Consider the following 15423-nt stretch of genomic DNA (forward strand, 5'->3'; position numbering starts at 1 on the left):
TAATTTGGATTTTTTGAACATCAAAGTGTGAACAGATTTCTGCAAAGTAATGTCAGTTAAATAAAAATATGTATCTTGAAGTCAGTATTCAGTAGCTGCACCTTTGGCTGCAATCACAGCACTGAATCTGTGTGAATAGGTGTAAGTAAGGCACATCTAGACACTACAATTTTACTCCATTCCTCCTTGCAAAACTGTTCAAGCTCTGTCAGGCTGTACAGGAATCAGGCATGAGCAGCCCTTTAAGCCTGTTTGAGATCTGGGCTTTGACTCTGCCATTTTTCCTTGTTGTATTTAAACCATTTCTGTGTAGCTTTCCACGTATGCTTCATTGTCATGCTGGAAAATAAATCTTCTCCCAAGCCGTAGTTCTCTTGCAAACTGAATAAGATTGTCCACCAGGATTTTCCTATGTTTTGCTACATTTTACCCTCTACCTTTACAAACCTTCCAGGGTCAGTTGCTGAGAAGCATCCCCACACTATGATGCTGCCACCACCATGTTTCACAGTTGGGATGGTGTGTTTGTGGTGATGTGCAGTTTGGGGTACGCCAAACATTGTGTCTTGTCTGATGGGTAAAAAGAACAATTTTGGTCTCATCAGACCAAACAGCTTTCTCCTACTTGACCATGGAGTCTCCCACATGTCTTTGCAAACTTTAGTCTGGATATAATATGAGGTTTCTTCGACATGCCACTCTCCTTTGATGCTTTGTCTGGATGGAAAGTCTCTCCCATCTCAGCTGCTGAAGCTTTGAATTCCTACAGAGTAGTCACAGGTGTCTTGGTGGCCTCTTTTACTAGTGTCCTTCTTGCACATGGATTTGCATGATGGATTCAACTGAACTTTGGAGGATGTTCAGTGCCTTGGAATATATTTGGAACCGTTCCCTGATTTTTCAATAAATTTTTCTCTGAGTTTCTTGGAGTGTTCTGTTGTCTCCATGGTGTAATGGTAGCCAGGAATACTGATTAACCAGTGGCAGACACAGGTGTCTTTATACAACAATCACTTGAGACACATTCACTGCACCCAGGTGATCCTCATTTCTCTAATTGTGAGGGTGCTGACTGGGTGGACCTCTGGTCAGTCATTCAAAAGGGGATGAATATTTATGCAGTCATTATTTTACATGACCTATTTTGTTTGATGGACATTACTTGATAGAAATTTGTTTTCACTTTGACATCAAAGAGTTTTTGTCAAAAAAGCCAAATCATACTAACCATGATTGGTTCATAAAATCAATATGAGAGTAGAACATCCATAGGGGTGAGTATTTTTTAAAGGCACTGTACAGACATATTTATTATTGCACAGTTCATTCTTTACCATCCTGCTCTTCATTTATCCTTCGTTTTCTTCTCCGTCGTCTCCCTTCTCTCTTTTAATGAAACCATAAGCACGGCACAATCAAACCCCTGGGCCTCCCCGCTTTGACAGAAGGGTGCACACGACCCCATTTTCAGTGGTGGAAGCATTATTAGCATGCCGTGACAAGAGACAGCCACCCGCCACCACACTGCACGCACACAAATACACACATAAGACACAAAACCTGCAGTCTCATCACCACCGGATCACTGGGATTTATTTCAGCGACGGCAGGGTGTGCCAGCGCAACTTGACAATAAATCAACACATCATAAACTCTGGAGTGACATGTCAAGATAATACACTCAAAAAACAAGGAGGACAGGGAGGGGGGGAACAGGATGGGGGTTATTCAGTGATGGTGGAAAAATAACTGAAAAGATAAATCAGAGAAAAAGGCAAGAAAATAACTGATATGACATCTCTGCTTCTTTACAACATCTCCTCTTTCTGTCTTTGGGTTTCTCAGCCATGATTCGTCAGTGAGCTCTGAAAAAACAAGAGGGGGAGGGGAGAAAAGAAGAGAAAATGTCATATTATATCATTTACATTACAAGTACCTATGGGAAGACTCACAAAGACAGAATGCATCATGGGATATGGGTCTCACACATAGGAAAAAAAGCGTCACACTGCATATTTTCACAAATTCTAATAAGTTTACACCTCTAAATATTTCAGTATCACCCAGTGAAAGCTAATCAACCTCCCAACACCTAACGTTAGCCTTTTTCACACATGCATTCCTGAAGTTTCTTAAAATTTTCACCTTGCACTTGGGTTAGGAGGAGACACAAATACATGGCATAAGAAGAACACCCTTGAAATGTTTTTTTTTATAACCAGAGTGGTGACCAGAGCACAGGGTGGCCAGCAGAAATGAGTATTACGAAGCCTTATTAGGTGCTAGATTGCAGCAGTTTTGCAGAGGTCACATGATAAAAACCCCATTACCGTCGTTTACTAGTGGCAGGGAACTGCTCTGAATATTACCTGCTTCGTTCACATACTGGCTAATCCCATCTTTTTGAAGAAATTTAATTGAGCACCTTTTAAAAGAAAGTGCATGAGTGAAAGAGGTTAAATACTACAAGGATGCTTTAATATCTGGATTGTTTGGAGAGGTTATTCTGAAACAAGCAGGCATTCCCCTCTTTGGCCTGCTTCGTTTTTGACATATGAACACAACATTTTAAGTCTGTTTCGGTCAGAACAAGAGAGCTGAGGTCACTTGGTAGAGATGGTCTTAGCTTGCTTAGCTTACTTTTCCTCGAACCCAGTAGGAACACAATCAACCCAGCTACAATAACAAATCACTGGTGGACTCATTACACCCCAATAAGAAGAAGTAGTGAAAGCAGCACTGGTAAAAGTGATAAAAACAATTAGGCAAGTTTGATTAAAAATGATGGTAAAATAACAACGATCATTTGCAATCCAACATGGTTTATCACACCACTTTTAATTCTTGAGCACTAAATAGTGTGAAAAGAGCAGCATGCTAATGTGGGCAGAGCATCAGTGGACCTGGTTACATCAAATAGTTTAAAAAAAAAAAAAAAAAAAAAAAAAACATTTAGGTCCCAGAATTTTATCCAGATCTTTGAACAGGGAAGTAATGTTGTGTTCCATTTAATTCGGAGGTCAGTAGTTGGAACTGGGAATGATGTCACAATTGGTCTGCAAATACGGATTTCCCAGTTGTTTGTGTTCCATTTGTCATAACGAGTTGAAAAAAAACATGAGTGTCTCCAGTCGCTTATTTTGGTTGGATGTAGAGCAAACCGGCTCCAAAGTTCAGTTAAAAGAAAAGGATGTAACTTATTATTGTGACAATAGAAAGAGAAACTGTCAAAAGCTTTATATTTTGTATTTACTTGTACTGTTTGATAAATATTACATCCATACATGTAAATTGACTGAAAAGTTATAAAAGATACAACAATCCAAAATGGAAATAGAATATTATATGAGCTCACTACATGGAATGAAACACAAAAAAGCAATGAAAACTCTGGACATTTGTGAATACCTAAATATGTTTATTTAATTTCTAAGTACCCCATGTATATAGTGTATTAATTCGTATATACACGGGTTAATCATTTAAATAATGTTTGTAAATATGCATGTATGTTCTTCACATATAAGTTGGAAAAAGGATGGATGCCGTTCTTGCGTTAGCCTGTCATTGTTTTTAGCATTGCTGATCAGTTGTTAGCCGATAAACCTTTAAAACAGCACATTGCACAGTACTTCATGTTTTAAAAGACTGTTGCTACACACAGCATGCAACCGCAGGGTAGTGCTGTATTTACAATTTCTAAAAAATGCACTGACAAACAGCAAAAGGTTCTGAAAACAGGTCAAAATCAAAGTTTTTACTACACTTAATACATTGTGCCACCATGTTGGGATGTCGAGGTTGGGGTGCTCTGTGAAAGACCGAGTTCACGAGTTGTAAATACGACTTGGAGAGAAGTTCTATTTGCCACTTCCGGTCGGAAGTCGGAAAAACAAGTCAGAATATGAGTTACGATGACAAATGGAAAGCAGCATAATCCTTCCAATCACTAGATGCGGTCCAAGCTTCTGTGCTGACACAGACCCTCTAATTCCACATACTCTGTTTACAGCGTTCTGCACCTGAAGCCCACTCTGGAGCAAATCATTCCCTCTCTAGTCAATCTCTGCAGCTCCACTGCACTTGCTCTGGTATGTCTCTGATGAATGCGAGAAGCTCCACTGTGATTTGCTCCATTTGAAATGCGCATCAGGTCTATTTTTAGGGGAGGCCACTGCAGGAAGAACTCACAAAGCATTCTGTCAACTTCAAAATACAGCAGAATGCACTCCTGACTGTAATGTACCATTACTATATCAACATACTATATCAACACTGCTGCGCGCCTGGTGCGTGGTGTAGGCGGCGTATGTGGAATTTGCTGGTAAGTAGTGTTAAGAGTTTAGAGAGTGACCATGTTAACTGGTGACCTTTAGATGCCTGTGTCTGATTGACACAGTAAAAGATGTTGACAACGGTAAGAGTACTCACAAATGCCTCTTTTGTCTTTTTTTGTCAGTATAATAATACAAAATGTATCAGATGTGTCTTTGATTAAAACTACACAACACACAACAAAATGTTCACAAAGCATGCCACTGAACATCAGTTCCCTGGTCGTACATTCAACCATAACAGCACAACTTCTTTTATAGCATTAAGTACACATTGTCATTAATGTATCCATCCATTGGAGGGTTTCTAGCTATGTGCTCCCTGGAAAGTCAAAGCATGCTGCTAAACTAACCCCAGGAGCATCTTTTGAGCAGAGTCATCTCTGCTAAGTAAAACTGTATCCTTTTTGCAATAAAATGGTCAGATGTATGACGAGAGTGTTCCTGACTGAAATGTAACAAACCAAAGCTTCTGTCTAAAGGAGGAAACAACAAAGACAAGGGGCCAACAGGAAAGGCTTTAGTTTAAAACTAAAGACATGCCTGAATGTCATGCTAAATGTTTATTCAAGATCCGTGCAGATAATCCCAGGTCAACCAGCCCACCAACAAGAGGCAGGAGTTTCTATTTTGGGTCCCGTTCTTTGACAGTGGGACATTGTTCCTCACTAACAGGGCTCATTTGTTTCCCTAACAAATCTAACCAATTTAATTTGAATGGACAAAAGTATTGATGTACGCTTGTGCAACAACTGATTGAATCAACTATATTGTCTACATTTTTCATTCTTCAGCATAAGAGACACAGATTCAGGCACACAGACACAAACTTACAAATGCACACTGAAGAGGGAATTACTGTACAGCAGCTGTAGGGAACATCCTTACTAAAACACAACACATGGTACAAAATATCTACACACACGTTATTTAGCCACAGTCATGATTTGACCACATGGATTTTTTTGTTAGTACTGTCCAGCCGCTACAATTTCAACCGATTCTGTAAATATACAAACAAAATTTAAAACATAAACCTTTGAGCAAGGCACTTTACTTTGAAGGCGTATGAGCTTCTTTTTTATTTAATTCTTCATTCTATTCATAAATTCAAGAGAGTATAACAGCCTTTTTCTCTCTTATCAGGACTCTGCCCTGTTGCCATAGCACCAATGCTTAGCACTGGGATGAAAGTGGATGAGGCACACTGCTCATGAGGAAGACTGTCAACTAAGGAGAAAAAGGGGTACAGAAGTATCAGGGCAAGGAAATGAGCAGAATAAATATCACATGATTTTACAATATACAATAATCACAACATTGGTTGGTTAAAGTGTCCTGACAAAACAAAATCAAATTTAAACAAAAACAACTCAACAACAGTTTGATCAGAAAAAAAATCAATTGCACTTAACAGTAAAGCATGGTTACTTTATGTACATTTACAGGTGCATCTACAAGAATAGAATATCATGTAAAATTTCTTTTTTCCTAAGCAATGTGCTTTCATTTTTGAATTTTCATCAAATTTGGCACCCTTTTTTGCCAAATTTGGCATGAGTTACATCAGAGAAAAGATTCAGCTCCCTGCTGCCAGTGTGAACAAATCTTAACATTTCAATTTACTTGTTTATCACCATACTTTATATATATCTTTGCAACTTAGAAGACCTTGATCTCCATTACTTTCATTACTATCAGCATCATTATCATACTCGTTATTTTTTCCACGTAGTTTTAGTCTGTTTAGTGTCTCATTTTCCCTTATGTTTTCTTTTTCTTCATTTTTATTATTATTGTATTTGTTAAGGACTTTGCACTTAAGCCTTGCTATACTTATGCTTGTTGTCTCCTTTGATACTGATTATTGTTTATTGTGTTATAGTGTAACCTTTTATTGGAAAAATCCCCCAAAACATAGAAACAATGTAATTTTATTCCTGTGATTTACTTTAGTAAAGAAATTTGAGATTCATCTCATACAAAGTGATATTTTAAGACGTTTTTGTTTTAATCTTGATGATTGTGGCTTACAGATCATGAAAATCAAAAATCCACTATCTCAAAATATTGGAATATAGTGGAAAAGTTCAATTTGCAAAGGCTTCCTGAGGTTCAGTACACACAACTGCAATCATTGGGAAGACTGCTGACTGGCCAAATCATTGTCATCCTTCACAAGGAGGTTAAGTCACAGGGGTTCATTGCTGAAAGGGCAGGCTGTTTTAAGAGGCTGTTTCTTAATTGTGCTTACTGCCCAACTTTGAGCATAGGGCACAAACAAGAGCTCCAGGTGTTCCAGTCCAGGAGCAATTGCTCCTGCTGTCCCAATGTACAGCCATATAGTGTTGTGTAGGGGTGTGACGAGGTCTCGTGCCACAATATCTCGTGAGATCAAAACGCCACGAGATTTCTCGTCCCGGAAGAATCAATCTGGCGAGATCAATATTGTGCAGAGAGAAGGAGCAGCAGCTCTCCTTACAGAAAAAAATACCAAACTGGAAATTATAAAAGATCACAAAGATGCCCTGGAGACTTTAAAACTGTTCGTGAGTGAGCTAATGAAGAAATGGAGCTGATCTGTGACCCATTAAGATCACTGCTCCAACCCCCACCCTCTCCGCGTGCGCTACGTGGAGCCGCACATGATCATAACGGTCCGAGTTGATGGGATTTTGCTGCTGGTAACCTGTGCAGTCTCCATGAGGAGGATACAGCGTTTATTTAGCTCGTTTATGCATGCAGAATCACTTTAGTGCTGCTGTTTGTGACGTTGTAACTTTGAAACAGTCGCTGCTTCCTCATGTCTCCTTCTCATCTCACCTTCTGTCAGTCACATATCCATCAGCTGTTGGCTGTGCGTATCATCAATCAGAGCTTATAGCGTGTTCAATTATGACTTTCAGTTGTTTAGAGGACATATTTTCAATCCATGTATTTTTTTTCCAAATTCAAAAAAAGTGTAAATCTCGTCTCGTGGGCCTAAATCTCATCTCGTCTCGTCTTGTGAGATAAGTGTCTCGTCACACCCCTAGTGCTGTGTCAAGACCAACCTATCTAAGACCAAGACATGCCCGAGACCAGAGTGCACCGGTACCAAGGCAAGGCCAAGAATTTTGGGGTCCAGACAGAGACTAGGCCAAGGTGAGGCCGAGACGAGACCAAGCCCACAAAAATTAATTAAGAAATCACCACAAGGTATAACAGTAAAAGAGTACTCTCTTTTTAATGTTAGTTTGCTTTTAAATAAATTTGACAGCACAAAACAAGGTGTCTGCAACGGAATTATTCTAAATATCTGAAAATTAGATGTTCATTTAGATTCGTAAGGTGAATGAAGCCTAAAATAGGTGTTAAGAGGTATTTCTGACAAGAAATAAGATGGACTGGCTCAGCCACTTCGAAACCGAGACAAGACCAAGTAAAAATGCTCTCTATTCTGATGCAAGACCAAGATATTCAAAACGTGGTCTCAAGACCAGTCTTAAGACCAAGACCGTTTTCGAGTATTACAACTCTACCGCCAGTCCTCTTAACATCTGCATCTATGTAACGGCGCCTGGTGTTTCTTGGTCTACCTCTTTTCCTTTTCCCTAGCAGAATTCAGAAGAGGGCATGTCTTGTGATGTTAGATGCAAGCTTGCAAAGGGTGTGGCCAATCCATCCCCAGTGTATTTGGAGAATCTCTGATTCCCCAGCTGTTTCCTGCCACAGATTCAGGTTACTGATGGAGTTTGGCCAGTGTATTCTAAGGATTCATCTGAGGTAGGTGTAGATAAATGTCTGGATTCTTTTCATAGTGGTGACGGCTGGTCTCCAGGTCTCTGCTCTGTACAGTAATACAGGCTTCACAATGGTATTGAAAATCCAACTCAGAGGATCCCCAGATGTTCTCTCAGAGGCTGTATCAAAGCATATTTATGAAAAGTTGACTGAAAGGGAAAAATATGGTAAGAAAAGGTGCACAAACAAAAGTGCTGAACATAGGATCGTTAAAAAAAAAGCTGATCCAAGAACTTAGGGGAGCTTCACAGGGAGAGGACTAAGGCTGGAGTCAGTGTATCAAGAGTTACTAATTGTTGTGGTCTTAGTGTTAAGCCACTCCTTAACCACAGTGTTAGTTCTAATCTGGGCCAAGGAGAATGAGAACTGGAACATTGTGGTCTCAGTGGTTAAACAAAATTTTGCATTTCATTTGGAAATCAAGGGGTCTAGAGGAAGATCTAAGAGGCACTAAATCCAAGGTGCTTGAAGTCCAGAGGTTTTGGTCTCCACAGTCAGTGACTGTTTGGGGTGCCATGTCATCTGTTGTAACCCACTGTGCTTTCTAAAGTCCAGAGTCAACGCTGTCAGCATCTACCAGGAGATTTTAGGGCAAAATCCTAAAATATTCTTTGAACTTTTAAAACTCTCCATAGAAAACATTGAGAGCATTCACGTTGACATTCTAGGAACATTTGTACAACAGACTAATTTTTTGATTTCAGTTTTAGTTAACCAACATAAATTTTATATCTTTTTGTTATTTCATCAGTTTTAGTTCACTATAATAACCTTTGTATGGCAGGATGTGCTAACGTTTCCATGGTCAGAGGGCTCCAGAGACATCCCTACTATGTTCTGGGATTGGGAGTGCTGTAATCTTTTTCCCTGAGATAGTGAATAAGCCATGTTTTCTAATTAAGGTTGCTTTGATACAAACTCGTCTTCTAAAGCAGCATAACCCATCATTTCACACTTGTAACATTGTGGCTAATAATCAGATTCACTGTGGTGGAAATGTATGGGATTTTTTCTTCTGGGACTACACTGTTGAGCTCTATAGGCTATAACACCTTTAGTGTCAACACACATTCAAACACAGTCTCTTGAAAAGACACAGGACCACTGAGTGTTCCTGAAGCATTAGCTTGTGGCCGCCGGGTGGGCTAGTTGGCATGCTAACTACCTCTTGGTTCTCGGCTGGCAGACAGATATGCTGGCGGGCAGGTTAGCTGCTCACTTGCCAAGTGCATCCGAGGGCATCGCAGCCTGTGCCATTGAATTGGAGATGAGCGGCAAATGTGACAAGGGGATTTAGCTTTACCGTTCCACTCACGTCCTGAGATATAAAGGGGGACAGTCTGTGTCTGCATATGTGCATGAAAAAGCAGATTTGGTGCCAAAGTGGCTCTGTTTGTGTGCGCAGGAGTTTAAGCTTGCATTAAGGTGTGCAGGTGCGTGCATGTGTGAGTTTGTGGCAGCAGGGTGTGTAGGCATTGCCACATTCAGATACAGCGGTGTGATGGGACAATGTGCCTCATGCATAGTGTATGAAGTAGTTCCTGAATTTCAAACTGACCCCTCGCACCTCCCACAGTACACACAGTTCAATTTGGTGCCCCAGGTCCAATTTTGGACTGCTGCCATCCACACTTGGATAATTTAGAGACAGGAAAAGCTTTATATGTGTGACACCTTGGGTGGAAAGGGTAGCCAAATACTCAAGCTCAAGGTTTGCACTGAATTTAAGATGTACATTTAGCTGCCAGTTTATTAGGTACACCAAGATCAAGCTAATTTAGTCTAATCGAATAATAAATCCTGTCTTCATGAAGGTAATAATGTTCAAGTTTTTATTGAAAGTGTTTCAGGGGTGCAGATTCAACTTAATGATCATTTTGTTGGCTGTAGTTTGAGCTGCTGTTTAATTGCTCTGTGTTTTATTGAGAGGTTCTTCTAATGTTTTGCTCGGCTCATTAATGTCAGATGGAAGCATTACGCTGCAGCACAGTCAGGGAGATGAGCATTTTCAAGTGTAGCACAGTTTATTGTGAGACTGTAAACTGGATGCTCTTCAACATGGCCTATTTAATATACAGACAGAGGAATATAGTGTTGTCAACATCAGGGGTCATTTTTAGAAGGAATCACAGAGACTTGATTTTATTTTTCACAAAAAAGAACACAATAAAAACAAAGGTTACATTTGAAAAGTCAAAATTTACTATTTTTCAACGAAAAAGCGATGCAACAGTGTGACAGGCTGGAGAGTGACAGAAGAAAAACTTAAGTATTGATTTAATTTCCTGTTCTCATCTGTTGGACCCCGATCCACAGTCAGAGCTGCAGGTATTGGTTTAGTACCAAGTTCCAATAAATCAATGTTGTCTACAGTTATAAATCTAGGGGAAAAGTCTCTTTTTCAACTGAATGACATGTTAAAAATAGAAGCAAGAGTTATTTCTGGGCCTTTTCATGCCTTTATTAGATAGAGGAAGGACAGTGGATAGACTCGGAAACAGGGAAGAGTGTGGGGAGAGACATGTGGTAAAGGGTCACAGGCCAAATTTGAACCCGGGCCGCCAGCATACATGGGTAGCGCCTAAAACCACTCGACCATCTGTGCGCCCCCAACAACAGGCTCACCTTTTTAACCATAAACTGTCAACGTCATTTTATGAGTACTAATATATGAAAATAAAACAACAACTTTGCAGCAATGGTAAACGATTTTGAGATTTAAAAAGTTACAAACATAAGTTTAAAGGCTCATAATCTGAGAAAAGTAATGGATTAGTTCAAAAAGGTCAAAACATGAAATTGAAATTGAAAAATTGTTTTTTAAAGGCAAATAAATTAAAAAGAAAGTCAAAATCATGAGTTTAAAAGGTCAAAAAATGAAATGAAATTTGTAATCATGAAATCAAAAGTCAAAATATGATTTAAATTTTTAAATTGAGTCTAAAAGGTCAAACTATGAGATTATGAAGTCAAAGTAAGGAGTTAAAATATGAGACAAAATGTAAAATAATTAAAAACTGAAAATATGAAATTAAAACACAAGTCAATTTATTTTCCCACATTCCTGACTTCTTATCTAATCAATTTTACTCCTTACTTTTTCAGATTTTATGACTTGACAAGGATATCTTAAATCATCAAGGACATGTTGGCATTTTTATACTTCAGGAAATCTGCATACTGATGGGCCAGTTATAACAGAAATATCTGATGATCTTGTGGACGGGCTTTAACTGTTCCTGGGGCCAGATTTGGCCCCCGGGCATTGAGTTTGACTCTGTGTAAGAAGAACCACTCTGAGGAGCCATTAGTACTGACGCTGTCAACCAAAACTACCAAACTATACTAAACTATTGAAACTAAATTACTTTGTGTTGATATATGTCTAATTTTGTAACGATATCTCACATTACCAGTTTTTTTTTTTTTTTTTTTTTTTTTTTTGTTCTTTTGTTTTTTTAAGATTTTAATTTTGGGCCTTTTCATGCCTATATTAGATAGAGGAATATTTTCAGTGGATAGACTTGGAAACAGGGAAGAGAGTGGGGAGAGATCCGAACCCGGGCCACCCGCATACATGGGTAGCGCCTTAAACCACTTGACCATCTGCGCGCCAATTAGTCAAAGACAAAACGGCGTGCAGCTGCACGCAGCTTAAATTAGCTGTTTTCTTAATGAGGTTTGGCATATAAATCTCCGCAAGTCCCGCGGAGGAACAAAGGCACTAGCGGGAGTTTTAAATCAACTTAGGACATATTATGAGAATAACAAAAGAAACAACACTCACCGCTGAGTCTCTATAATGTTAGGATAGACCGTTTAGTGAAGGTAGTGTGTAATTTCTGCTGCCAACCAGCCGTGCTGCCTGCGTGACCCCAGGTGAGGAGATTGCCAAAGAGGAAGTGACCTTGTGCACCGGATATTTATGTGTTATGGGATGAGCTCGAATTGGATAATGAGTTGCGGATTTGGGGTGTGGTATGAACGGTTTGTAAACAAAATAAACAGTTTAAGGAAATTAGTAAATTAATTTGGGGAAAAAATAAAATAACCAGTTTGTTATGGCGGCACAAGGTCACTCCTGCAGGCAGGCAGGATGGCACAATCTGTATACATTTAAATTAATTCACTGGGTTACACCAACATTACCAGTTTTTTAAACAAATGATGGACCCACCGCAAAATTTAGATTTCACAGTTAGAGTTTAACTACATTAAAAACGTTTTTTTTTGTTGACTTCACAAGAAAAAAGTCTTTTGTGTGTGTGTGTTTTTTTTTTTTTAATTAAAACTTAATCATTGTTCAACAGTTGCTATAATGAGTACTATTCTAGTGCTCGCATTATAACTGTTTGGACCCATATCACTGAGGGACATTATGTTACAGCAACATCATAATGAAGTCAGAAATTACCACTTAATTTTTTGTTTCAGGTATGCTCTCTCCACCTATTCACAAGTATTGATCTCATTTTTTAACTGCAAAAAGCAGAACCCAAACTTGAGTTCATTATCGCTGACTCTTGCTGAGATGGAAAAGTGTCTGCTGAGCTTAAATTGAAAGCGCACACAAACTGATTCGCAGACAAGTGAGCACAACATACAGACACACAGAGACATGTTTTCTTCCACCTGCCAGTTTCCATCCAATTAGTGAGCAGTGTAAAGAGAAGATAGTGTTGTGTTCATTGGCCAGGAATCAACTTTGAGCGGCGGCAGCATCAAAACAACAGTGTGCACACGCTCGGTATGTTCACACTTTTTCAGTCATAAGCTAATGGCCAGCATACAGACATCAGACCCTCTATATGTCAACACATCTGTATCAAATATAGGAGGACACATCCCTCACATATACGCTCTCTCACATACACAAGCTCACTTGCCTTTTCTCTGTGAAAAACAAAAATAATAGACAAGTAGAAAATCAATAACTGTCTTCTCTGCTCAGTGCTAACAGCACTCAGTTCTCCGCCTCTCTCTGGAGGAACAGAGACAGTTGCCAGGCAGGACTGTCAATCAGACACTCGTGGAGTGGCCGAGGCAATGGCTGCTTTATAAACACACAGACTTTCACTGATTACACAGTCAGTAAGACAGCAACACAGTTAATCAGGCAGTCAGCGGAGGGAGCCTCTATGTCAGTCAGTTACACATACAGGAAAATGTGATTGTTCATTCAGTCTGTTGGATGGTGGGTGCTGTGGTTACCGAGTTAAGGACCCCCATTGACACTATGGTAAACTATCTGTAAAGATGATATTTATTTTATTTTATTGAAAATACAACTGTAAACAATGACCTAAAATATCCCTTAAAGACAAATATACAAATATTAAGACGTCTGAAATAATCTGCTTTAAAAACTGCAAAAATGCACAGGAAATATATTACAAAAAAAAATCTACAAAGTATGGTAACAAAGTAAAAAAAAAATTACAACAATCAGACAGACAGGAGCTGGTAGTTGAAATACAGTTAGAGGATTTTGGGTTGATTATTAGTTTCACCATCTGGGGTTGCATGTGTTTTGATGTCCAAAGTGCAAATATCCTGATTTCACAGGAGAAATAACTTCATAGAAACAATAATGTCGAGTTACTCATGTATTTAAGTTTTTCTCATGGCATCCCAATAGTAGTTCTATTCACAGTAACACCTCAGCCTTCATGGAGCTCCTTTGTCCTAGTGTAACCTGGCACCTTGTTTGTGCCCAAATGAAGACATGGAGGCTAAAAGGAGGACAAATCGATCATATGTCACATAGATGGTGGTCAGTGGAGTGTAACATGGATGCTGATAGAGTGTTATATAGATCTGAGAGACTAAGAGGGAGAGAGAAGGAGGGGGGACTGTTGGGAGAAAATGGGAGGGAGGGACGAGTGAGAACAGCTCATCTTTATGTGGACTGTGCATTCATGGGGTGGTCGCCTTGGAGATGATGGATGTGAAAGAAAGGCTGGATGGAAGAGGAGAGACATAAAGAGACGGAAAGATGTGAGCTCACAGGCATAGAGTGTGTTTGTGTGGGCAATATATATATACTATAAACGGGTATATGGTGTTCATAAGACAGGCGTATGTCAATATTTCTTTTCACAATGTGTTGCCAAAGCCAGTTAATAGTATGAAAAGAAAATGTCTGTGGTAGGAAGTAAGTAATAGGAATAATAATAGTGATTTATGGAATGAAAATGGCAGAAAATACATCTATAATTTCACATCCTACAAAGCTATAATCACTGTAGGAGGTATGTAAGTGTTCTGCAATGGAGATATTAATGACTGAACTGTTGTAGTGTGTGTGTGCTCTTGCATATTTGTGTGTTTGCACTCAGGAGCAGGTTGCTGAAGAATTGAGAGGCTCTGGTGTCAGTTTAGAGTCTACAGGCAGGCCAGGTCTCACAGTAGGGCTTACCACCTGCAACTTCTGCACACCTTTTCTGTATTTAACAATCTAAAATTCTGAATTTTCTTCTCTTGTTTCTCCAGCAGCAGTAGTTGACAGACCATCCTCCTCTCCTCTTTCTTCTTCCTCAAAATTTTCTTCCATTCACCCTCCTGCTGTCAGACCCACTCTTCTTCTCGTTATTCATCCTCTCTCCATTCCTCCCATCATCCACTCACTCCCACTGTATCTCTCTCTTTCAGTTTTCCATTAACCCTTCTTCCCTGACAGGCACCCTTAAGCCTCTTTCTCCCTGACTTTTCCTCTCTTTCATCAGTCTCCATCCATTTTCCCCATTGACAGGCACCTTTGTATTCCTTTTTCATCCCTTCAACAAGACCCATCCTGATTTTTTTTTTTCTCTTTTTAGCTCAAAATGGCAGAATTTCTCCTTTTCCTATCAATCAACTCCTTCACCTGGATAAGGTTCGTAAAAAGACATCTTGATGTTTTGTATTTGAGATTTGCTGTGGCTACAAGATGGGGAAATAGTACAGTGAAAGGCTTGGCCATTCCTGGAGCGATTCTTTTATTTTTCAAGAGGAATGGAGGTCTAAACATTTCTTTAGGACTGAATGTTGTCTGAAGGGGCTTAAGATTGTGTTGGTGCTAGGTTTTGAAACAGACGGCTCCCTGAAAAATACATTGCCGATTTAGTTTGTGGTTAGAAGAGATTGAAGTGGGAAATGTCAGCTGAAATGTTTTTTGAAGGAGGGTGGTGAAGTGCTAGACAGATACAGAAGATTCACAGACACTCACACATAAACAACTGAGCATGGGAGCAGTAAGGCAGCACAAACTGCACAGCTGATGGAGGTGACATTAAGAGGAAAAAAACACTGAACACGGTGGGATCCA

General features: G+C 39.5%; 1 protein-coding gene across 2 annotated transcripts in view; it reads right to left on the reverse strand.

Annotated features, from left to right (window-relative positions):
• Window positions 1-1561: 1561 nt before the first annotated feature.
• The window catches only part of LOC121507111 (MICOS complex subunit mic25a-like), a 90148-nt gene continuing 76286 nt past the window's right edge, over window positions 1562-15423 (reverse strand). For both annotated transcript variants that reach the window (XM_041783275.1, XM_041783276.1), the window contains one exon: window positions 1562-1865. In XM_041783275.1, coding sequence (XP_041639209.1) covers window positions 1842-1865 — 24 coding nt within the window. In that variant the 3' untranslated portion in view covers window positions 1562-1841. The remainder of the gene's footprint in view (window positions 1866-15423) is intronic.

Source organism: Cheilinus undulatus, linkage group 3, assembly GCF_018320785.1.
Source record: "Cheilinus undulatus linkage group 3, ASM1832078v1, whole genome shotgun sequence".
NCBI lineage: Eukaryota > Metazoa > Chordata > Actinopteri > Labriformes > Labridae > Cheilinus > Cheilinus undulatus.